This window comes from Rhinolophus sinicus, chromosome 8 (assembly GCF_057876585.1).
Source record: "Rhinolophus sinicus isolate RSI-liver-muscle chromosome 8, RSI-T2T, whole genome shotgun sequence".
Taxonomy (NCBI): domain Eukaryota; kingdom Metazoa; phylum Chordata; class Mammalia; order Chiroptera; family Rhinolophidae; genus Rhinolophus; species Rhinolophus sinicus.
In genome coordinates, this window is record NC_142508.1 from 35,639,037 (window position 1) to 35,665,044 (window position 26,008).

The 26,008-nt window shown below is 41.9% G+C and overlaps 2 protein-coding genes across 6 annotated transcripts; both read left to right on the top strand.

Annotated features, from left to right (window-relative positions):
- The first annotated feature begins 1,046 nt into the window (after window positions 1-1,046).
- LOC109439619 (KRAB domain-containing protein 5) lies at window positions 1,047-14,518 on the top strand. Of its 5 annotated transcripts, XM_074315856.2 has the most exons (5): window positions 1,047-1,300; window positions 2,917-3,140; window positions 6,725-6,851; window positions 7,274-7,369; window positions 14,240-14,518. In XM_074315856.2, the coding sequence occupies exons 2-5, from the start codon at window positions 3,126-3,128 to the stop codon at window positions 14,503-14,505; spliced, it is 504 nt and encodes a 167-aa protein (XP_074171957.2). In that variant the 5' UTR covers window positions 1,047-1,300; window positions 2,917-3,125; the 3' UTR covers window positions 14,506-14,518. The 5 variants fall into 5 exon arrangements, 2 of the variants coding, with proteins under 2 accessions (XP_074171957.2, XP_088656735.1); XR_016022184.1 differs by lacking the exons at window positions 6,725-6,851; window positions 7,274-7,369; window positions 14,240-14,518 and adding exons at window positions 3,289-3,389; window positions 4,502-4,795 and having other exon boundaries at window positions 1,050-1,300; XM_088800609.1 differs by lacking the exon at window positions 14,240-14,518 and having other exon boundaries at window positions 1,050-1,300; window positions 7,274-10,494.
- A 313-nt stretch (window positions 14,519-14,831) lies between these two features.
- ZNF595 (zinc finger protein 595) lies at window positions 14,832-17,505 on the top strand. Its single transcript, XM_088800534.1, is given in 1 exon segment — window positions 14,832-17,505. A coding segment is annotated over 1 exon segment (1,581 nt). The 3' UTR covers window positions 16,413-17,505.
- The last annotated feature ends 8,503 nt before the right edge of the window (window positions 17,506-26,008 follow it).

Sequence of the window (26,008 nt, forward strand, 5' to 3'; positions counted from 1 at the left end):
GCTGACGGCCAACTAGCCACAGCTAATGGCCATCCAGTCACAGTTGATGGCCATTTACTACCTGAGCCAGCACCTTTCCACGTGAGGCCGAGAGCCTGGAAACTGCACTCCTGGCTCTGTCCCCACAGTAAGCTATAGAGATTATAACTAAGGGTGCATATTATAAGTGTAATTAAATTAAGAAATCTATTGGAGTGGCCAGTTAGCTCAGTTGGTTGGAGTGTGGTGCTAATAACATCAAGGTTGCCGGTTTGATCCCCAGGTGGGCCACTGTGAGCTGCACCCTCCTTGGAAAAGGAAAAAAAAAAGACATCTATCCAAAAGGTTCCAGTTTTCAGAACTGGAAAGAATCCTTGCTAGTATTGAACTCAACATTCACAGTGAAGATGGGAAACTTCATTGATAACTAAACCTCACGGGTATATATATTAGAGAAAAAATTTTACAAACATAATGAACTTAAAAGGTCTTCAGTAACCATAAATCTTCACTAAGCATCAGAAATTCATGCGAGATCTTAAAATATATAATGAATTGGGTTACACGTGAAACCAAGAATAAAGCATTACTAAGCATCAGTAAGTATGCATCTAAAAGAAATCTTAAAAATATAACGTGGGGGCCGGCCCGGTGGCTCAGCTGGTTAGAGCTCCATGCGCCTAACGCCGAAGGCTGCCGGTTTGACTCCCACATGGGCCAGTGGGCTCTCAACCACAAGGTTGCCAGTTCAATTCCTTGAGTCCTGCAAGGGATGGTGGGCTGTGCCCCCTGCAACTAGCAACGAGCAACTGGAGCTGAGCTATGCCCTCCACAACTAAGATTGAAAGAACAACAACTTGACTTGGGGAAAAAAAAAAGTCCTAGAAGTACACACTGTTCCCCAATAAAGTCCTGTTCCCCTTCCCCAATAAAATCTTTTAAAAATATATATATGTAATGTGGGTTGGAAAGATCTTACACAAAATACCAGGAAAAGCCCCGCCCCACCCCTAGTCTGGCCCCACCCCTTCCCCTGGGTCCAGTCCCTCCGTCCCACAGGCCCCACCCACTCCTGGATTACCCCCCCGCCCATTGCCTTCCCGCCCTGCGGAGGCCACACCTGCGGCTGATGTTTTCACCGAGTCACCGCAGAGTTTTTTGTAGACCCGGAAGCGACTAAGGCAGAGAGAAGATTTGGTTGGCAATCGTGACTCTCAATTTTTGTGGTTTAAACCTGGGCGTCTCAGTCCACGGTCCCGCACACGGACGCCTGGCGGTCACTACGGACGTTGAAGTCCCCGCACCAGCGCCCCCCACAGCGGTGAGTCCCGCGTCCTGCGGAGACGTCCCGATACCAGAGCTTTTCGCTGCCGGGTGGAGGGTCCGCGGGGGTTTCCGGGTAAACTGAGGCCGTCCTCCCTCTGGTCTCTCCGCCTTCGGGCCCTTAGACCCCGCCTGCCGCGTTGTTTTCCTGCTTAAAACCCTCCACCGGGCAGCCCCCCACGCGCGGCGTGAAGTCCTGGGAGATGGACTCGGGAGATGGAGTCCGGCCGTTGGCGCCCCTCCCCCAGCCCCGCCACGCGGCCCCTGGAGCCCCGCCTCCCCCCGGGGCTGGGGTTCTGCAGACCCTCCGCCGCCTGCAACCCCCCTCGCCCCAGTTTAATAAGAGGCCCCGAATCCCAGGTAGAGCACACTGTTCAGGGGGGTGGGATTTAGGAGGGAACACCGCGGGGTGTCACCAGGTCACCCCCTCACCCGGGGAGGGGCTTTGTGTGAGCGGGGACTGAAGGGACGGCCAGGAAAGCGGCAGAACGAGGGTGTGAGGGGGTCACGAGAAGGAGACAGAATGAGAGGAATAGACAGGTGAGAGGGCAGAACGGTCAGTGCGGGTCGGTAAAGAGGAGGCAAAACAGGATGTGGGAGGGACTTGTAAAGCGACGGTAAGACAGAACGAGTGACTCGGAGAAGTAGCCAGAGGAGAAAGAAAATGGAGAAATACGGAGGGAAGGGGGAGCTCCAGAGAGATGAAGGGGAACCTAAAGGGAGAGGGGCCCCTGGTTAGCAGAAGTGGGGGCAACAAAGGACAAGGCACTTTAGAGGAGAGAGGGGTTAGGAGAAGAGTTAGGGGAGCCTAGAGTAGGAACAGAATGGGGGTGGTGGTGGTGACAGAAGAGCGACAAACAGCACTGAGAACTAAGCTGGCGATGTCAGTGAGTCCCCACACAGGGGTGTAACAGGACAGACAGTGTCAGCGGGGAAGATGAGAGGAACAGGGACAGGAGAAAGAGGCAGAAATACATGGAGATGGGGAGCAATCAGAAAGATTAGAAGGAGCACCTGAGTGTAAAACAGGTTTCAAGAGTCTCAAGGAACAGGGACAGGGAAGGGAATAGAGAGAAGGAGAGAAATCAGGAGAGGAAAGAGGAGGCAGGAGAGGACAGCAGTGGAGAGATCCAGGTCGAGAGGGACACAGACCATAGACAGGAATACCTACTAGCAGAGGAAGAAGGGGAGCCCCCAGCTGGTTGAGTGGTGCGCAGGTGGGATGTGGGTGATCAAGTCGTGATACATGACATGTGGCATTAAAATCGATTCAGTTTTACACGCGCTGCATTTTCAGTCACAGATGAAAATAAGAATTACAAAACTCCAGTTTTTAAGGCTTGTGAATTTAATAATTCACTTCATCACTGGGTGGCTTCCATATGCAATCCTTATGCAGCCAGAGAAGGGAAAACTGTGTCAGTCGGTCATGGGTCCCTTCTCATTTCCTGGGATGGCATGAGGGACGTGACCTGGGTAGCGGGATAATGGGTTGATTTTGTGGGGACAGGAGTGCACACTGTTCTCATGGCTGTGGGAATTTGTAGACGTCTGTGTGAGGGGAGGGCACCGGAAGACAGGAAAGAAAAAACTCACAGTTCTGTCTTCACTTAGGAGCTCCTTGTCCCTGACTGTGTCCTGGGACATAGGACAGGAGAGGGCGGCATTTTCAGCATTTCAAGGTCTTTCTGCCTGTGAGTGTGGCGGAAGTACATAAATGAGCCTGCACCACGCCCTGGAAGGCACATTCTCAAGATGCAGGAGTGATTCCTCCCCAGAAATTCTCTTGAGGAAACAACCCAGAGCAGGAGGACGAGGACGAAATGGCTGCTTCTCAGGTAAGCGTTCTGTCCTGGGTCACAGGCTGTGTCCACTTTTCCTCCTAAAATATGTGGGTTTGGAACCTGTCACCTTTAATTCTCTACTTCTGATGTTCTTGCCTAGCAAGGTTCTTTTCAACTACTTACTTTTGCCCTTACTTCTCAGGAGAGTCAAGGTCAGCTCGGTAGAAACACTCTGCCCTTTTCCCAGAGCCTTCTCTGCCTTCTGTCCATTAAGGCTCCCTGAGGACATGAGGAATTCCCACTGTGAGTTACTGACCCTCAACTACTGAAAACATCTCCTTTGTGACAAATCCACCTGGTAAGGTGGTTGTGTCCAAGGTCCCTGTTAGGTGGGGTCAGATGCTCGGTGTCCCGATGAAGGGAGATGTAGGTGTATGTCCTGTGACTACAGCGTCAGGGCTGTAGAACAGGGGTAAGAATGTGCACGACGACCCAGGATGCCTCAGTGCTCAGAATAGCCTGGAAAGTTCTGGAAAAAAGAAAGAAGAGTAATTGGAAGAGACTTGTTCACTAGATTGGTAAGAAAGACTATTTAAATGTACTAGTAAAGTTGCAGAACACTGGAGCTTTATGTACATTGAAATTTGCATAAAACTAATGTTTTTATGATCAGATTCACATTATGATTTCCTTATTTGTTCATTTGTGCCAGTAACATCACAGCAGTGATGGTGTGTCCTTCCGTGTGCCTTGGTCAGCTGATACCCACTTGTTCCACCTGATTTTCACTTGGTTGAGGTCCTGTCTTCCTATAAAGTTAGCTTTTTTCTTTTTTTTCTTTATCATTAATAAGTGTCTGGTGGGCTTTATAGAGAGATGTGTGAAAACCATCACATTCATCTGGAAACTCCCTTTTTTCTTAGTTTCTCTGCTTTGGAAATTGCAGGCCCTCAGCTTTCTTTACTAGAGATAATTGGCTTTTGCAGTGGAGGCTTTCATCAGTCAGGCCTTGTTCCTATAAATTTTCATTGTATTCCAGACTCATGTCACAGACATTCTCTTTCATCACTTTGTGATTTCAGGAAATTTTACAAGAATTGTATTATTAAAGTTTTGAAGTGTGGTAAATTTGTAATGTATAACTCAGCACAAATTGTAAAGCTGAAATTCAGGGAATCAATATCATTAGACTTAGCTAGTTTGCAGTTTGACTCACCTCAATTCTCACTGTCGAGCTGTCTGTAATTAGACTTCGTTTATTCGCAGTTTGATCGATCCTGATATTCATCTGTTTGCTCTTTGTTTCTCCCCTCGCTGATTAACTGAAGAACTCTGTGTGTTCCCTTTCTCAAGGCCACCCACACCTCGTTCATTAACAACATCCTAACCTGGAAAAACAATTTCTTAATCCTTAGGTACCCGGAGTCTGGAATCCAATTTACAACTCCCTTGTAACTTTTACTGGTGACGCATTAAAGTCCCAGGCCACTATGGCTGAGTCCAGAGATAATGAGATAACATCGTCTTCAGACAGCCTAGACCCCAGGAAGGATGTCAGCCCTCACACCTGCCTGACCGACTCCCCCTCTCCTGTACAAGAGAAAGCTAACCTGCAGTTAGTGCCGCTGCCTATCAGGCCGCCCTGGCAAATGAATCTGCCAGGATTTCTCTCCTCCTAACTTGAATAAAACCTTTTCTTGAAGTCCCCACTTTGTAGAGTCCTTTGTGAATGCTTTCACCTTCTGTGAACAACTATGGGTTAATTCCACAGCCGTGACACAAATGATGCGCAATTTTTTTCAAAGAAACTGCAGCTCTAACTTATTATATGTTATTGTGTTTTCCTTTCTATTGTGTTTATAAAATACAGAGAATCATCCATGAAGACATTTATGACATTTACACAATTGAAAATAATTGTGATTTAAGTAACGTGAAAATTTTCTTGTGTCATTTGTCATGTGCACATGGTTCCCATATACCTATCTGTCTGTGCGCATAAAATGACACTGTTTGAACTGTTCTTTCTTCTTACTTGCTTAAGTTGGTTCTCTTAGGAGTTACAAAAACTGCTATGAAACTGCTATGAATGTTCATGAGAGTCGTCTATGCATATCAGTGTGGACCTTTTTGATGAATTATACACAGTTTGGAGTAAAATCCAAGCTCTACCATTCTACCAAATGCTTCATAATATTCTCATACAAGAGGAAGATTAAGATTTTTCTTAGATTATTTATCTTTTTTATGAGTTAATATATAAAAAAACAATGTTCTCTTTCATACGGTAAGTTTTCAAAAAGGATCGTGTTGCTATGCTTCTAGAAGAAGTGTAAATTCCATAAAACTGTCAGTTCAAAGTCATGTATGAGTTTTTCTTTGTTTCCATCCTCTGTGCTATTCAACAGTGTGACACATGGACCAGAGATATTGGTGTCACAGGTTAAAACTGAGTTTGTTAAATGTGGAAAATCAGGCCCCACCCCAGGACTCTTCAGTCAGAATCGGCATTTTTATAACAGTCCAGTTCCTTGTTGTCCACGTGAAAATTTGAGAAGTACTTTGCATTTTAACTCAACTATGACATTTCCAGCTGGGAAATGTATACAGTGTATCCTGTATGAGACAAATATAACACTTACAAATCCATATGCCTGTTTTGATGCCTGAATTTAAATCTTTCTTTCAGAAGAAAAGATAGATTTTTGTCTACAGTGGTTTGTGGATTTGTCTACAGTGGTTTGTGGATCATACGTCATCCTCCTGTCTCAGAGTTAGCAAATAACACTCGAGAATATTGTTGCGACCTGCACAACACAAGCCATGGGAAGGCGAGGGAGGCGGCGAGGGTTAAACTATAATAAAGAGACAGAGACTCATATACAGTTAAATCACAGAGGACCGAGGGACTCGCAGCCTCAAGAGACTGGAGCCCTGAATCGGGTCACTGACAGTATTTATTGATTACAAACAATGAGCATCACATGATTAGAGGCAGGGTCTGTGAAACTCTTACACCATTTCAAAAAAAAAGATTTCAATACCCAATTATTTGTCCCAAAGCAGCCGAAGCATGTTGTCCCCAAATGACTAAGGTGCGGTATGCACCACCCTGGGGGAGAGAGTCTCTCATGGTGAAACTGTCCCATGAGTTGAGCAGAAAGAGCTTGATCTTAACGCGCTAATGGGCCTCTCTCACAATAAGGTGAGAGGGAGAGGCAGAGGCAAGCAGCAGCTTCCCACAAGAACAAGAAGGAGGGGCAAGGCTCCCTCCTATTATTTCTTATTACAGCTCATTGGGGTCTCAACGGGGTCGCGTCTGGCTTGAGTTGTCCCTCCCGCGAGGAATCTTACTCGTCATTGACCGCAGACCCTTCTCTTGAAGACCAGATGGAGAGACTCAGGATACTATAAACTCAATCCCAGAGAGACACAGTCCCACAACTTCTTTCCTTAGGGAAAGGTTGTGGGGGACAAACGGCTAGACTGCTGTGTGACCACATCTATTACTGTCAGTGACCTTACTAGTTAATTCCGGACACTCTCCTAGGTCAAAACCAGTTCTCTTAACTCTGTTTTCATATTGAGTCACGTTATGACCTCGCCTGTGGCCATGTGGTAAATGTGTCTTGTTTCAGGGACGGTTGACATTCAGGGATGTGGCCATAGATTTCTCTCAGGAGGAGTGGGAATGTCTGCACCCAGCTGAGCAGAAACTGTACATGGACGTGATGCTGGAGAACTACAGGAACCTGTGCTCCCTGGGTGAGGGTGACTTCCTTCCAGAACTCCTACCCCACCGCAGGGTTGTGTTTCCTTCATCAGTACAGCGCCTCCTGGGAGCTTCTGCTTTGTGTGGTAGTTTCAGATCCTGGCTCTGAGGAACAAACGGGGTTTGCTGGTGTAGAAAAGAAGCAAATTGGGCATTTGCTGGTGTAGAAAAGAAGCAAATTGGGGGTTTGCTGGTGTAGAAAAGGAGTCTTCATGACGCCCTTGAAGTGGAACTCAGGATCTGAAAAGTTTCTATGTTGTCCAGTAAAGGTGCTGTCAGAAAAGAGTGTTTGGGGGGAATCCTTTTCTAGAATATTCTAATTTTCTGCAATGTCCTTTCTTCTCAGCTGAGCACATACTGGATTGGAAATTGGAGAATCGCCGTCAAAATCCATGTTCCCTTTTTTATTAAACAGGTCTTACTGTCTCTAAGCCAAACCTGGTCACCTTTTTGGAGAGAATGAAGGAGGCCTGGGATGTGAAGCGAAAAAAGACAGTGTCCATCCACCCAGGTAGGTGGGAATGAAGGAGGCAGGTGACACAGATGAGAGGCCCAAAGGTCCCGGAGGAGCCAGACCTTAAGATGAGGTTTGGGAAGCTCCGCTTCAGTGGAAAGGATGTGAGAAGCCCAGGTTTTTTCTGTTGCTGTCACAGAGGACAGTCTTGTCCAATACGTCCCGTGCTCCTACATCCTCTAGGGACGGTCCTCCTGCTCAGTGATCTGGGTCCCATCGCAGTGAGGGCCCCTGGACTGTGGGGGCCACCCTGGTGTGGCTATTGTTCCATTGCCTCAGGGGCCGGGGAAAATCTGTGCTCTCTGCTGAGGAATTCTCCCTGAAGCCATTTTTTAAGTTCTGTTCTTTCCTGGTGTAAGGAGTTTGTGAAGGAAGTGGTGGAGGTCCTAGAATTAGGGTCAGAAATCCCAGGGGCACTGGAGACACATGTCTCATGTTTTCTGCTTTATAATTTCTAATCCTAAGGAGGCTTCAAACATGACCCTGCAAAGGTTCAGACTCAGTAACTTCATCTCAGCACAAAGCACCTTCCTATAGTGAGAAACCGTCAATCTCAGTTTCCCTTCAAAATATCCTTTTGCTTTTTATGAACTAACATTAGAAATTTTGAGTCTGAACTCTCCAATTCCTCCATGTTAGAATAGTTTAATGTATCTGTTTACCTCACATATTCTTAAATGAATTCATGATATGGGGGAGCTTAGAACATTGTCCATCATAATAGGAAGGTCTCCATTGTTCCCTGATTTCTTAATGACTGTCATGTTATAAGTCTGTCTTGTTCAGTCCAAAGCTTCCTGGGCCTGTGTCTTGTATGTTTTCACTTTCTGATTAGATTTTGTCAGATTAGTGGTTTTAGATGGAGAAGTGCTGATATAACGTGCTCGAATGAACTCCTTTGTAAGAAGTGAGTTGTAGAATTATTAGGCTCCCATATTTCCGAAAATGTGTGCTTCCTCAATTTCAGTTTACTTCAGGAAAAATAGTAATCATGAGGTTTGTCATCTGCCTTCCTCAGCATGTCTCTCAGTAATGGTGTACTTTAACTTTAAATGTTGATTTTATAGGTCACTGATTCTGTGGTATTTTACAACTTTTTTGTTGTTCCTGTATTTAGAAATGAAGGGTTCTTTTATTGTCTATGTTTCGATTATAGCGTACATATTTTCTGTAAGAATAGTAGAAATATGTTAATCTAATAAATTTATCCAGTGTCATATCAATGCTTATTTATTAATTTTTCCTTTGATCTATTTATGAATGATTCTAATGCACTGTGTGTGATATGTTCCTGTCATGCATGCAACACATATTCCAATGATTCAGAATGCTTGCTGTTCATGGGGCCACACTCACAGTTGAAACTGAGTTCTATGGAAGGTTTCTCTTCAATAGTACATGTGTGTAGTGTTCACAGTTCTGGATACATCTTCTCTTATTCTCGTTTTGCAATTCCATAACAATCTGTTTTTTTTATGATAGTTTCCTCAAGTTTATTTACTTGCATTTTTGGTTGTTACTCATATATTATGAATGTCAATGTCAGTTTTTAGCTCAGTACACTTAAGACAATATGGGATTTGATTCATGTATGCTTTTTTGAAATCCAGGTAATTTTTGAAATGTTTTATAACCATATCTGTTTTAGATATTATTTTTCATTTTCAATTTTGGTAAAAATCTGTGACTAAAATTCTACCCTCCGTACAGTGTGGTCGTGTTAAGTACATTCACATTGTTGTGCAACTGATCTCTGGAAATTTCCATCTTGCAAAACTGACCGAATACCCATTAAACAACCACTTCCTCATTTCCCTTCACCCCAAGCTCCTGGCTGCTACCCTTGTTTTTGTTCTATGAGGAGGACTGCATTAGGTGACTCACAGAAGTGGACTCTTATAGTATCTGTGTCTTTCTGACTTTTGAACTTAACGTAAATGTCCTCAAAGTTTGTCTGTGTTGTATCAGGTGAGAGCATCTGTTTCTATTTCAAGGTAGAATAATATTCCGTTGTATGTATATGCTACATTTTCTTCGCCCGTTCATCTATTGATGGCCAATTGTGTTGCTTCCAGCTATTACAGGCTTTTGTGAGTAATGCTACAGTGCGCATGTGTGTGCACACGGCTCTTGCAGAGCCTCCTTTGAAGTCTCTTGGAAATGTACCAGAAGTGGGAAGGCTGCATCATAGCATGGTTCTGTTTTTAAGTTTTTCAGAGACCTTCATATTGTTTTTCATAATGTTTGCACCAATTGATATTTCATGCAACTGTGAATAAGGGTCCAATTTCTCCACATTTTTGCCAACACTTGATATTTTAGGTTTCCTTGATAGTGGTCAGGGTAATTGATGTGAGGTGATATGTCATTGTGTTCTTTTAAATAGAGGATACAAGCATGTGTGTTCTCGTAGAAGCATAACGAACCACTGGAAAGACATGGCACTGAGATTGGATAGTTCAGAGAAGCAGAAGTCTGAGGATGACTTTTATGTTAAGTGCAGTTTTCGGTCACAGCAAAATTGAGTTGAAGTTACAGAGAATTCTCACGTGCCCCTCCCACATTCACAGCCTTCGTCTTATCCTCGTCACCCCCTCCTTCAGCAGTACGTTTGTTACATAGATGAAGCTACATTGACACGTCATTGTCACCTAGAGTTCATACTTCACCTTGGGGTTCACTGTGGGACTGTGCATTCTGAGAGTGTGTATACATTTATGATGACGTGTCATACAGAGTAGTGTCACGGCCCTGAATATTCTCTGTGCTCTGCCTGTTCATCTGTCCCTCCCCTAAACCCGAGCCACCAGTGATCTTTTTACTGTCTGCATCATTTTGCCTTTTCTAGAATGTCATAGCTGGAATCATACATTATATGGCCTTTGCAGATTAGCTTACTTCACTTAATATGTATCTAGGTTTCCTCCACATCCTTTCTTTTTTTTATTTTTTATTTATTTATTTATTTTTATTTATTTTTTTAATTTTATTTTATTAAATTTATTGGGGTGACAATTGTTAGTAAAATTACATAGATTTCAGGTGTACAATTCTGTATTACATCATCTATAAATCCCATTGTGTGTTCATCACCCAGAGTCAGTTCTCCTTCCATCACCATATATTCGATCCCCCTTACCCTCATCTCCCACCCCCCGCCCCCCGCCCCCCCTTACCCTCTGGCAACCACTAAACTATTGTCTGTGTCTATGAGTTTCTGTTTCTCTTTTGTTTGTCTTGTTCTTTTGTTGTTTTTGGTTTATATACCACATATCAGTGAAATCACATGGTTCTCTGCTTTTTCTGTCTGACTTGTTTCGCTCAGCATTACTCTCTCAAGATCCATCCATGTTGTCACAAATGTTCCTATATCATCTTTTCTTACTGCTGAATAGTATTCCATTGTGTATATATACCACAACTTCTTTATCCATTCATCTATCGAAGGACATTTTGGTTGTTTCCATGTCGTGGCCACCGTAAACAAAGCTGCAATGAACATTGGAGCACATGTGTCTTTATCTCTAAATGTTTTCAGATTTTTTGGGTAGATACCCAGGAGAGGGATTGCTGGGTCATATGGCAATTCTATTCGTAATTCTTTGAGGAACCTCCACACTGCCTTCCATAACGGCTGCACCAGTCTGCATTCCCAATCCTTTCATGGCTTGATAGCTTCTTTCTCTATAGCACTGAATAATATTCCATTGTCGGTATGTACCACGTTCACTCCTCCATTCACCTCTTGGCAGATATCTTGGTTGCTTCCTTGTTTTGGAAATTATGAATAAAGCTGCTGTGAACACACACGTGTGGGCTATTGGGTCGATAAATGTTTTCAACTCTGTGGATAACTGCTGAGGAGCACAATTTCTTGACCTTATGGTGAGAGGATGTGTACCTTTGTACGAACCACCAAACTGTACCCCAGACCCTACAGCATTTTGTGTTCCCACTGGCATTGAGTGAGAGTTCCTGCTGCTCCACGTCCTCAACAGCACTTGGTGTTGTCAGTGTTCTGGGTTCTGGCCCCTCCTAATAGGTGTGTAGTGTTGTTTAATTTGCTGTGTGTTTAATTCTCATTGTTGTTTTCATGTGCATTTCCCTGGTGACATATGATGTGGAGCATCTCTTTATATATCATTTTGCCTGGTGTATCTTGTCTAGTGTGGTGTCTACTTAGGGTTTTGGCCCATTTTTTAATCAGGTTGGTAGTTATGTCATCGATCAGTTTGAAGTCTTCTTTGTGTGTTTTGCATAGTAGACCTTTACAGGTGTGTCTTTGCAAATATTCTTTCCAGTCTGCGGCTTCTCATTTTGTACTGTTGATGAGGATGACGTGTTCATTTTTGCTACTTAATATTTTGTTTCAAACATCGGAGTTCAGAACTTAACATTACAGATAGCAAAAACAAGAACTTATTTAACTTCCTTTGGTAAGAATCTAAAGTGTATGAAATTAAGTTCCCTTTATATTTAATAACATTTAAATTGGAATTTCAACTATGTGTTCTTTCCTGGAATAAACACATAATGAGTCAAATGTTGATGGAGAAGAGTTTACATATAAATTTTGTGACAATGTTATGTCAACTCTAATGAAATCTTTTAATTCCTAATTGTACAGCACCATCAAAGATGGCTTTTTTTCAGTCTTCTTTTATTTTGGTGCTTTTTGCATTATAAAAATAATACATGTTTGTTAAAAAAATTGAAACAGTAGAAAGATATTAAAATTTTCGTTGTGGTCCAAAATGTGGTCAACTATTTTATTTATTTGTTTATTTCTATTATTACAGTGTAGTTGATATACAATATTATATTAGTTTCAGTTGTACAACATGGTGATTTTTTTATTTACATATCTTGCGAATTCATCACCACACTGAGTCAAGTACCCATCTGTTACCTGACAAGGGTATTATGATATTGTTGACTATATTCCCTATGCTACATTACATCCCGTGTTTTACTCATTTCATAACTAGATGTTTATACTTCTCAACCCTGCTCCCATTTTTCACCTTTCTTTATCGCCCTTTCTTCTCAGGCAACTATCAATAAACTGTCTGTATCTGAATTTATTTCATTTGTTTGCTTTTAATTTTTAGATTCTACATAGTAATGAAATCGTGTGCTGTCAGTGTTTCTGTGTCTAACTTATCTCACATAGAGTAGTACCCTATAGGTTATTCCATGATGTTTCTTCTGGTAGTGTTTTATTTGTTGTTGGTTTTTTTTGGTGAATAACATTCCATTTCATTTATTTATCACATCTTTATCCGTTGATCTATCGATGGACACATAGATTCTTAACTGATCTTGTCTATTGTAAATAATGTTGCAGTGGATGTAGGGGTACATATAGCTTTTCGAATTAATGTTTTGGTGCTGCTTGGATAAATGCTCGGAAGTGGAATTGCTAGGTCATATGGTAGTTGTCTTTGTAATGTTTTGATGAACCACCATACTGTTTTGCTGCACCAATTTTTACATAAATATAATTGCTATAGCTTCTTGGTGAATTCACCTTTTTATTGCTATATAATGCTCTTTGTGTTGTAACAGTTTTTGACACTTAATGTGTATTTCTGTAATACAGGTATGGCTACCTGTGCTTTTTATCAGTAACTGTTTATATGGAATACCTTTTCCCATCCTTTTAGTTATGTCCTATGTCCTCATAACTCAGACAAGTCTCCTATATGTAGAATGTATCGGATTTTATTTTTTAATTCATTCAGCCAACTTATGTCTGTTGATTAGGGGAGTTTTATCTGTTTTTATTTAAACTAATTAATGAGAGGGAGGGACTATAAATATTTTACAATTTTTTTCTTCACTTTTTGTAGCTCTTTTGTCCCACATTTTCCTTCTCAACTGTGTTCTATTTTATTTGTTTGACTTTTTTTGGCAGTGACAGGCTTGTGATTTTTTTCGCAGTTTCTTTTTGTGTGTCTAATATAGCTATTATATTATGGTTACTGTGGGGTAACTTAAAATATTTTAAAGTTATGAGAGTGTATTTTGAATTCTCAGTCAGGTAATTAATAGCTCTGTCAGTTTAGGACCAATGTGTGCAGATGGAGTTTGTTCCTGTGATTGGACCATTTTTTTTCTGTTCCATTGTATGCCTTGTGATCTTTTGTTGAGCTTTGGGAACAGAAACATCCACCATCCCAGGTTTTGTGGACTTGCTTTGTACAGGAGAACACAAACAGGAGGAAGATTTGCTGGAAATTGTAAGGTCTGTCAAACCGGTTCTGGGGATGTGTATTTTCTGTGGTTTTTGTGCATAATTTCCCACTTCAAAATGTTTTCTGTTTCTTCTTTAGAGGCAGTGGTATCTTCCTATCCTTGATGTTTGTCTTCAGTACTGCAGTCTTTGTGGTGTTTGAACAATTACTCACCATTTTTCTTAGTGGCCACCACAATGCGTTCATATTACACCACCATTCCCTTAGCACTTGGTGTGATGCAGATGATAAATGAGTCCCTCAGGCAGCTATGATGAGGAGAGACCATTGGACACACAGTATACTCAGCTGTTTCCCTCCTGAGAAGAAACTGGGAATTGGTGTTTCTCACAATATTGCCATGGTGTGCTAGGGAGGGTTAGCAGCTATTATCAGCAAATATAAGCAACTTTTCTTCCCTCTTTGATATGACTCTTCCTCTTTTTATACTTTTCTGAATGTGCTGTGAACTCTTAACTCTCTTTTGAAATTATCAGTACTCTCCATGGATGAGCAAAGGTTTGGTGCCTGCTCTTATGCCGTCTTCCTAAGTCCTATAATCAGTATTAAGTTCTTGCAGTTGAATTTAGCTGAGTGTAGAAAGAGTGATAATTTATTTGGTGCTTTGCAGTTATGCCTTCTGAAGACAGCAAAGGCTTGTTGCCAAAACTGGGCATAGAAGATTCATTCCACAGAATGCTTCTGGTAAGATATGAAAGGTGTGGCCTTGATTACCTACCCTTAATGAAAAATTGGGAATGTGATCGGGAGTGTGAAGGGCTGAAGGGATATTATGATGGACATAACCAAAATTTGACTGTTGCTCATACTAAAATCCCTGTTGCCAAAAGAGATGAGAGATATAAGATGTCTTGGGAAACCATCACTGTAAGATAGTTGAATTTTCAGAATAATTTATTTCTGAATGTAAAGACAGGATACAGTTTTATAAAGATATATATTCTGTATACGAAAATGTGGAGTATCTGGGAAGTCCCCTAATGCATGGTGTGATAATCATTTGACTCATTTAAAATGTAGGATTGGATTAAACAATGAACCAAAAAATCTCAATCTGACAATCCCTTAACCAGAGATTCATTATTCTTTCATCCAAAAAGAATCCCTCCTTGTTCACATTCTGTAATTCTCATGACCCTGGGAGGGTACGTATAAGCATCATGGTTCCATAGGTATCATGGAGTAGTTGGGAACAACTTTACATGTTTAATAAAATTAGAGCCCTCACTAAAGTCCTTTCTGTCTTTAACGATTACCAGAGTATGTGTAATGGAGAGAGAAGTTATCAATTCAATGAATCCTGGAAAAACTTTCGAGAAGGGCCAAATCCTAATAAGCATCAGAGAACTCAGTATTCAGAGAACCATTGTAAATGTGGGAGTGTCTTTGATCAACGCCCAAATCTTATACATGACAACCATCATATTATAGAGAAGACAAACGAATGTAAATGTGACAAATCTTTGAACCGATCTTCAAATCTTACTGAAAATGAGAATATTCATACTGGGGAGGAACTTTACAAATATAATCCGTGTGGGAGAGTTGTTACTCAATTACCCAGCCTAAAGAGATGTAAGAAAATCCATAATGGAGAGAGGCCTTACAAGTGTAGAGAATGTGGCAAAGCCTTTATTCGGCGTTCATATCTTACTAAACATGAGAAAATTCATATTGGAGAGAAGGCTTACAAATGTACAGAATGTGGAAAAGCTTTTATTTACCGTTCACAGCTTACTACACACGTGAGAATTCATACTGGAGAGAGACCTTACAAATGTGAACAGTGTGGCAAAGCCTTTAACCGGTGTTCACATCTTAATTTACATAAGAGAATCCATACAGGAGAGAAGCCTTACAAATGTGAACAGTGTGGCAAAGCCTTTAACCGGTGTTCACATCTTAATTTACATAAGAGAATCCATACAGGAGAGAAGCCTTACAAATGTGAACAGTGTGGCAAAGCCTTTAACCGGTGTTCACATCTTAATTTACATAAGAGAATCCATACTGGAGAGAAGCCTTACAAATGTACAGAATGTGGAAAAGCTTTTATTTACCGTTCACAGCTTACTACACACGTGAGAATTCATACTGGAGAGAGACCTTACAAATGTGAACAGTGTGGCAAAGCCTTTGACTGGTGTTCACATCTTAATTTACATAAGAGAATCCATACAGGAGAGAAGCCTTACAAATGTGAACAGTGTGGCAAAGCCTTTAACCGGTGTTCACATCTTAATTTACATAAGAGAATCCATACAGGAGAGAAGCCTTACAAATGTACAGAATGTGGAAAAGCTTTTATTTACCGTTCACAGCTTACTACACACGTGAGAATTCATACTGGAGAGAGACCTTACAAATGTGAACAGTGTGGCAAAGCCTTTAACCGGTGTTCACATCTTAATTTACATAAGAGAATCCATACAGGAGAGAAGCCTTACAAATGTGAACAGTGTGGCAAAGCCTTTAACCGGTGTTCACATCTTAATTTACATGAGAGAATCCATACAGGAGAGAAGCCTAACAAATGTAAACAATGTGGCAAAGCCTTTACTATGAGTTCACATCTTACTAAACATGAGATAATTCATACTGGAGAGAAGCCTTACCAATGTAGAGAATGTGGTAAAGCCTTTACTCAGTGTGCACATCTTATTGTACATGAGAGAATTCATACTGGAGAGAAGCCTTACAAATTTAAATAGTGTGGCAAAGCCATTACTCATCATTTACAGTTTACTCAACACATGAAAATTCATAATGGAGAGAAACCTTAAAACTCAAGAATCCAAGAAGCCCTGTAGCTGGACCTACAGCCTCACTCAATTTCAGAGATAGCTTACTGTTGACAAATCTACATAATAAACGATGAAAGCCCTTGGTTGAGAATACACACTTCTAGAAAACCGACAGAAGTCATGCTTCAAAGTAACTTTAAAGATGTAAAAAAAACTGTAATCCGAAATAAAATCTGAAATACCAGAAAATTGACATTAGAAAGTGATAAGTGAAGAACACTTTTCAGATATCACTTTAAATCAGAATACTTATAAACAATAAGCAAATGTTAAAAAACTTGTTTAATATGATTGAAAGTATCAAGGGCATGGATGTTGGACAGCTATAATTATTTACAATGAGTCTTTATATATTGACAGTACTTGACGTTTATTGAAAAAGAAATATTAATGTGATTCTAGTATGAAGTTACTTGGTGCTATGTTTTTACAGCTAGTGTGTGTGTGAATCGTGGGTTGATTGTTGCTGCCTCAACAATTGTTGATTGTTGAGAGCCCTCGTATGTTGGTGGGATTCACTCAGATCTTCTCAGACTCAGATGCACTGAGACTGAGGGCAGTGTAATATAAATGTTTGTAGAAAATCTATGTGGAGATGCTGTTTGGTTGACTTAAATGTTGATGTAAGTCACCATGAAGTAGGTGTTCAGGGCATTGTTCTCTGCACTTAATGTAAGACAGAAACATTCTGAATTTTCACTAGTTTTACCTATTGCTCTTTAAGGAAAATAGGTGGCGGTTCATTAAAACCATGATGTATTTTTGTAGTAGCCAAAGATAGGAGTTGTTGAGTTTTATTTGATGTGGTTGAAATAAAGAAGTCCTCAGAGGTACCTGAGAAAAGGACAGAAACTCATCCCTGAGTGCATAATTATTGTACATTCATGTTTCCTAAACAATGAGCCTCAGTCTTCAAACCCATGGAAAACAGAGCTCGAAGGTTACTATATCAGAACAACCAGAATGCTTCTTAAATGCTTTTTATCTGTATTTTGTCCATGGAACCTACAGGTGGTTTAGACTATGTGTGAACTTATATTTTTAATAATAAAGGTGATTGATTTTTAATGTACTACTAGCACTGATCCGTAATGAATGACATGTTTTCCTGCCAACTACATTAACCTCTCCCACCTTAATCATGGTTGTAATCATCAATGCACTATTCGGTGATGCAGTAGAAGGACAGCACTAGTAATCCCTTTTCCCTGTGGCCTGAATCTACAAATCATGTGAGGCTATTTTCCCCATAATTTATATATTGTATCCTCTTCTAACTGTGACTACTGGAGATTTATTACAATAAAGATACAGTAGTGCTGTTGACAGGTTAGCTAAACTACCATATTGCTGCCTTAGAATCCATGTTGTGTAGCCAAGTTGCCTTGAAGTGACACTGGCCCCTCCCACTAGTGCATACACTAGACAACAGGTCACAGACTCACAAGTGAATGTAAGTTCCCGATAGGACTTCTCCAGCAGCCCTTATGAGCAACAGTGTCCCCTGCCTGTGAGGGACTTCACCTTGTATACCCTTGGATAGATCCCTGCAGAGCTTACCAAAACCTTGCTGTTTTTTGTTTGAATTGATTAATGTGGACTTAGCTTGAGAACCCCAAAGCACTGCTCTCATGGACCCTAATAAAGGCATGTGCCCTGGGTTCTGCCCTTCTCTGGTGCATCCTGCCTTGGCCTCCCCATGTGGCCCTTCCAGGTGTACTGTGTCCTTCCTCCAGGACCTGTGAGAATAAGAAACTTGTCTGTCTCAGTTTCCCTGTCATTTTGTTGAACTGCGAGCTCATATCCAACAATGGAGCTCTGCTTAACAAATGGTAATTTATCAAACTCACAAGAATTATAATTAGAAGCCGTACTTTCGTCCAAGGGGAGGTAACAATCTGCTCTAGTATGAAGTTACTTGGTGCTATGTTTTTACACCTAGTTTGTGTGTGAATCGTGGGTTGATTGTTGCTGCCTCAACAATTGTTAATTGTTGGGCTTGCAAGGTGGGCATGTCCGTGCATCCCACATTTCCCATCTGTACCAGAATTTGTGGGTGTTTGAGGGAAAGGAGGACGCCTGAAGACAGGATGGAACCCTCAGTTTGATTCCATGTAGGAGCTAATTGCCCCTGATTCTCCTGTGACCGAGGACAGGGAAGGGGAGGCCTCTGTATTTCAGGGTCCTGCCTGTGGATGTGGTAGCAGATGAATGGGCTCTGCTGGTGCTTTAAAACAGATTCTCAAGGTGCAGGCCTGACTCCCCACGTCACTGTATGAGGAGGAAAAATTAGAAACGGCAGGTTCTCCAGTAAGTGTCTTGTCTCAATTCAGGGGCTTTTGTTTCTTCTTCCATTAATGTCATGTATTTATACTTGCTAACTTTTACTTCTCTACTTCTGATGTTCCTTGCTAACCAATGTTTTTAACTAGTTTTTTCCCTCTTATTCTTATGATAGTCAGGGTCAGCTCTTTAGATTACTTCTTTCATGTGTCCCAGACCTTCTGTCTACTTCTCCATCCTGACTTCCTACATCTTCAACTATTGACCTGCAACTATTAAAAGTGTACCCTTGGTGACAGGACGACATAGGACTGTGTTGGTAGCCAAGATTCACATTGGCAGTGGGGTTGGGTCCTGCGATATCAGTGAAGAAGGAGAACGTATCATGTTTAGGTCCCATCTGGATGCTCCCTCAGCTCTGCTGGAGACCAGGATTCAGAAAATGCACAGACACTATGGTAAGTCTTGCTGTCTAGAATGCTGAGGAAAGACTATTTAAAATAAAAGTTAGGGGCAGCCTGATGGCTCATTTGGTTAGAGCGTGACCTATTAACAACAAGGTTGCCAGTTTCATTCCCACATGGGCCAGTGAACTGCGCTCTCCACAACTAGGTTGAAAACAGCTTGAGCTTGGAGCTGAGCTGCAGGTGGGCAGCTGGTTGGCTCAATGTTTAGAGTGTGGTGCTCATAACACCAAGGTCACCGGTTGAAGTCTCACTGCAGTGAGCTGCACCTTGCACAAGTAGATTGAAAAACAACGGCTTGACTTGGAGCTGAGCTGTACCTCCCCGACAACTAGGTTGAAAAATGACTTGACGTGGAGCTGATGGGTCCTGGAAAAACACACTGTTCCCCACTATTCCCCAATAAAATATTAAAAAACAAAACTATGCTACACATGTAGTTTATAAAAAAATAAAGGTTAGCAGAGATAGAAGCTACATATAGCTTGAAATGCACATAAAGCACCTGTTTCTTATGATTAGAATCATATCATAATTCACTTTTCCCCCATGATAATAAGATAAATAATGGGTTCATCCATGTGCATCAGGCAGCCTACACCAGTTTTCCCCCTCACAGCTGATGTTACCTTCATCCACTTGATTGAGGTCCTGTATGCCCCATTCCTCCTCTATAATGGTAATACTTTTCCTATGGTCAGTAATAAGGATTTTGGGGATTTACTGAGTGTTGTATATAAACCATGATATTTACTGTGTTTCCCCGAAAATAAGACCTAGCCAGTCCACCAGCTCTAATGTGTCTTTTGGAGCAAAAGTAAGATTTTTTGCTCCAAAAGACACATTAAAGCTGATGGTCCAGCTAGGTCTTATTTTCGGGGAAATACGGTATTCTGGAAACTCCTTTCTTCTGAGTTTGTCTTTCCTTATATTTTACCTTGTTCGATAAAGGCTCTGGCCTTTGTTTATTAGACATACTGGTGTTTACAACAGGAGGTTCTAAGGCAGACCTCATTCCTGTAAGTTTCCATTTGATTCCAAAGTCATGTCTGACATACTCTTCATGTCTGTTGTATTTTTTGAACAAGAAAATAAGAGTCATATGTTCAGGTGTCTTCAAATTCTAAGATGAAACTTAGCACAATGATAACTAAAAAATGTTCAGTTAAGTACGCACTCACAAACAATAGCTTTTATATGAGTTTATGTCATTGGGCATGTTTGTCCCCATAATATTTTTTAAACACACAAAAAGGTTCATCCACAAATAGGTGATAACTTCATGCAATTGAAAATATTTCTTAATTTCAGTGGAATTGAGATTTTTCCACTGTGTTACATTTACCATGTACATAATTACCTTTTATAGATATGGAAGTATGCATAAAATGAAAAAATTATTTGATCAATTCCATTTTGGTACCTTGTTTCCATTACTCTTCTCAGTTACAAAATCTGCTGTGATTATTCGTTGATGATTTTCTGTGAATGTTGACTTTGTATGGGTCTTCATTATAGATAAATTCTAGGTCAGAAAAGGTAGGTTAAATCCCAGGTTCTATTTACTGGATACTGAAAAAAATATTCTTATAAAAGAAAAATAATGTTGCTCTCAAAGACTGCTTTTTGTAGTTGTATGCATTCATATTAGAAAAAGTTATAATAATGTCTCAGGATATCCAGTGTTCAAAAAGGAATGGTCTGCCATTGTTGCTATTACAGATGAACCTGTCATTTCTGTGAAGCCCTTTCCTTTCCCGTCATTCATCGTGTCTTCCCATGCGTTTTACCGCTTTGATAGTAAGAAGTGTGGCCCTGAGACCTGAGGCTTTAACATGAGTGGCCAGCATGTTAGAAATGCGGAAACTCAGGCTCCACACCAGAACTATGAATCAGAACCTGCATTATCATAAGATCTCCACTTCGTTGTTGTGCATGTTTAAATTTGGGAAATACACTTCAAACCCACCATGAGTTGCCCATATGGGGTATACACACTCAAAACTATATGTGCCTGTGTTGATCCTTAATTACATATTTTATCTTCCCCAAAGTGTATTATCAGTAGTGGGTTTTTATATCTATGTCATTCACTTTTTTTAATTGGAAAATATTACCATGTTGAAAGTAACCTAATTTTATTATTTCAGAATCAAATTCACCTACCTCAAAACCTTAACTCTTTTAATCTCTGGTCAAAGGATGAACTGTGTCCATGGCCACTTGGTAAATGTGTTATTTACTTCAGGGACGGTTGACATTCAGGGATGTGGCCGTAGAATTCTCCCAGGAGGAATGGGAAACATTATGCCTCAGTGGGATTTGTACCTGGACGAGATATTGGAGAACTCCAGGAACCTGGTTTCCCTGCGTGAGGAGCGCTTCCTTTCAGAATTCCTACCCCACCTACAAGGTTCAGTTTCTTTTATTTGTAGACTGTCTTCTGGGAGTTTCTGCTTTGTATGACTGAATTTGTGAACGTCTGTAAACGAAGTTATTTGTCTTTGTTGGTTTAAAATCTTGATGATGTTTCATCTTGACCTCCACCTTCCCTTTTTGGGAGGTGATCTGCATCCTCCACTTTACATTAGGGACAATCATAGAAACTTAGTGACATAAAGTACTATTGCCTGCATCTTAAACCCCAATTTGCACCCCTTATGTTTGAGTCCATATTAATACTTTGATGTGGAGTTCAGAGTAAATTGAAAATGCTTTCTAAGAATCATTAAAGGGGCTATCAGGAAACTGGGGAAATAATTTTCTATTTCCTTGTATAATGTCCTCTCTTCTCTATTGAGCACAATGCTGGGTGGAAATTGTAGAGTCCCCAGCAAGAGTCACGATCCTTTTTCTAATAAACTGGAATCATTGTCTCAAATCCACACCTGGCCATGTATTTGGAGCAAAGGAAAAAGCCCTGAGAAGGGAAGACACAGGAGACACTAGCCTTCCACACAGGTAGGTGGGAATAAACAAAGCAGATGACACAGGTGAGAGGGCCAAAGGTCAAGCAGGAAACCCCCTTAGAGTGTGGTTTGGGAAGATCTACTTCAATGGCAATGATTTTGAGAAGCCCAGGATTCTTTCTGTTGTCACAGAGGGACGTATCCTGTCCGACTCTGATCCTTCTCCTACATCCTCTAATGACTCTGTTTTCCTCCAGAAACCTTTGAGCACATTTGACAGAGCCAAAGCCTCCCCAGAGCCAGTAAGATCCCGCATGGTCTCACTGTATTTTCATTGCTTTTTTGCACATCTGGAATTCCAACATGGAGGCCAACGTATGAGTGTCCCCTCCCCAATATTTGGGTGTCCCTGCATACTAGAGATACCTATAAATGTGCTACATCCTAGGGAATGTGGGATACATTGACACTCCCCTACCAAAACATAAGCAGAGGAGGCCTCCCCATGGAGGCTTCCCCATGGAACAGACCCTGTAACCAGCCCACAGAAATGGCCCTGGGGTCCTCCCCGTGTTTCACACTGGCCTTATGGTAGAATATCATGGCTACTCTATGAAGATATTATTGATGCTGGGCACTTCCACAGACTAACTAAGAATCAATCTCTGGGATGGGACACAGGAGTGATAGTTGTAAAACCACACAGGGGAGGCCATTCGGAAGTCAAGGCTGAGCTCGACAATTGCTAACCCTATCTCATCAAATTTTCAAACACTCACAAATCACTGAAGATAACTTTCTAGGGCTCCACACTCAGACATTATATTTCCAGGTTTGAGGTGAGGCTGTTTAATTTGCCTTTTTAACAACCACTGAGGTTGCTGCCTCAAGACCCTATTTCCAGAATCATGAATCCTGAGAAAGCAAGCTTGCCTGTGTGCCTTACACCCAACCCTCTATCTCAACACAAATACCCGTTCCCAGTGAGTGTCACCTAGCACCTTCTCGAGAGTACATTCTCTGCTCAGTGTGTGCTAGCTGAGGGCACAGAGCATGTAGTGATGTTTGAGTAAGGATGTATGTGGGAAAAAAACATTCACTCATTTATGAAAGCAGTGTTGAGGACAACTTGCTCTGAGAGCTCTTAAGAAATCAACTTTTATTTCCCACAGATCTTTCCCATTTGAGGAGACTTTCCCCACCAGCAGTGGAGTGGCTTACTCTGTGCCATGTGTGCTTTTACTTGGGTTCAAGTCTCCACTCATTCCCACCAGCCTGCATTTTCCCCTATTTCCTTCACTTTGCAGGTCCAGGGTTTCCCTTTTCCCAAAGTGGAGATCATATTTAGCTCAATAGAGACTTCATGAAGGAAAAGGAACATGATATGCTATGCTTTTCTAGAACACATTTTCCAACTCTTTGTTCAGCTAAGAAGAGAGAATGTTAAAGATGGGTCTAGGGTAATATTTCAGAAAATGGTCAACTGACTCCTTCGTTCTGAATGCTGAAGGGTTCTCTTAAGTTTGAAGAAAGCTGGGTCTCAACTAGTAAATCAAAAGCACGAGGGAGGGCCGGCCCGATGTCTCAGGTGGTTGGAGCTCCATGCTCCTAACTCCGATGGCTGCCGGTTCGATTGCACATGGCCCAGTGGGCTCTCAACCACAAGGTTGCCAGTTCTATTCCTCGAGTCCCGCAAGGGATGGTGGGCAGTGCCCCCTGCAACTAAAGATTGAACATGGCATCTTGAGCTGAGCTGCCATTTAGCTCCCAGATGGCTCAGTTAGTTGGAGCGTGTCCTCTCAACCACAAGGTTGCTGGATCGACTCCTGCAAGGGATGGTGGGCTGTGCCCCCTGCAACTAGCAACAGCAACTGGACCTGGAGCTGAGCCCTCCACAACTAAGATTGAAAGGACAACAACTTGACTTGGAAAAAAAAAAAAATCCTGTAAGTACACAATGTTCCCCAATAAAGTCCTGTTCCCCTTCCCCAATAAAATATTTTTTTAAAAAAAAAGCAGGACGGAAAAACAGAATCAGGTGTTCCTAAAACTTTTCCATAAGGTTCCCTGACTTTTAATGTTGCACATCCAGCATTGATAAGGCATGAAATGTACAAAAGTGACGAGAGGGGAAGTCTAGAGTCCATCTCCCAAATCAAATCAGATTCAGTGGCTCTCTCATACACAGGGATTTGAAATACAAGCAAGTCAGACGTTCCCAAAATACTCAAAAGGGAAAGCAGTGATATGCAAATATGGTCACTGAATTTTAGAGAGAAGCAGTTTCCTGCAGTTCTCCATCATGTCTCTGGATAAGGCCCTCTGTGATGAGTCCAGTCATTCCCACTCCTCAGAGAATTCTATGGCCACGTCCTTGAATGTCAGCCATCCCTCAATGGAAAACATAGATCATGGAGTTGACGGAGAGAGTTCTTATTTTGACACAAAATGAGAGAATCGGAGCTATGCAAAAATTAACTTGGCTGGGTCTAGTGTTCTGACTTATCCATGTTAGGTAAATTTAAGGATCTTATATATGTCTATTTCCTTTTAACGGAGTGAAATTCAGATAATTTAAAGTTAACCATGTTAAAGTACAAGTGAATGGCATTTAGTACATTGAGAATGTTGTACAAATGTCACATCCAGTTGTAAATATTTTATCAGCAGCAAAGGAAACCCTTCACACACGAAGCAGTTGCCTACACCTCCCTCCCCCCATTCTGGACACCACTATGGTGCTGACTGGATTTTGGATTAATGGGATCATTAGCGTATGTGCTGCAGACATTTCTAAGAGGTTATCTGCAGTGAGGACTCCTGGTTTCCTCAGGACTAATACTAATTGTCAAACCTTTAAAGTGTTTTCTTCCCTAATATTTTACTGAGGGTTTTATATTTTAGATGTTTAAATATTTAGATTCAGACGTCATCAAAATGGAGGCGTGCAGTGAGCCTCTGTAAACTCCCCTGGAATTTACAACTAATCTAACAACAATAACTCCACAAAGGACTCCCTGCACAGCAGATAGGCAAGACGAAGAGGCCCAATACTGAATTCACCTAAAGGTGGGCGAATAGCGCGAGCGGGGGAGTAGGGAAGGGAGAAGTGCGGAGACAGCGCCCCGCCGGCGCAGGACACAAACCTAGCTCAGTGCTCCGAGCTCGCTGCATCCTGGAACTACCGCAGCTGCGGGAGAGGGAAGAACTCGGACTGCTAGGGCTCTGCTTATGGCCCACAGGGCTGAGGGGCAGCATACAACACCGCTGGACCCAACGCTCACGGCAGAGACCTCTGAGCAAAGACCGAGGGAAGAACGCTGAAAACGGTGGTTTAAGCCCTCACTGCCGAGCAGAGAACAGAAGCCTTAGGCACTGAGACTAGCCGCCCCCTCCCTACCCTCCGAGAGCTTGCCCTGCCCAGTGCTAGAAGAGGAACAGTGGCAGGGTCAGATCGGAAGAACGGAGTATTTCCTGTTCTGAAACTGTGGACCGCAGAGACGAATTCGAAGCCCAACTGGTTCCGGCAAGGGGGAGGGAGCTGTGGAAGCAGGACCAGCTCTGGTGGTCGTCGCCACCGTTGCTCTGGGCCACCTCTCACGACTCACCCCGCCCCTGGCACCACCTATCTGGATGGATCCCTGCAGGAGTAAACAGAACTGCTGAAACATACGGGCTCTGACTCTGGTGCAGGAAGAGCTTTGGAACTTCAAAAGCTCTCCGCATACCCACACGGACACTGCACCCTGTGACCCAGGCGAACTAATAACAGGAGAAGCCTGTCTCCCAGGGTATCCCCCAATTGTGTGAGAAGCTGAAATAGTGCAGAGAAAACATAGCACTAACGTGAGAGAGAGAAAAAAAAAGGCTGCAGTTGGAGAGAAAATAAAACATTCTACCAACAAGTACTGGAAAACAA

Coding starts and splice junctions, on each gene's coding strand:
- LOC109439619 (XM_074315856.2), top strand. Junction 6,852..7,273: donor CAGGAACCTGTGCTCCCTGG/GTGAGGGTGACT, acceptor TTTATTAAACAG/GTCTTACTGTCTCTAAGCCA. Junction 7,370..14,239: donor GACAGTGTCCATCCACCCAG/GTAGGTGGGAAT, acceptor GGTGCTTTGCAG/TTATGCCTTCTGAAGACAGC.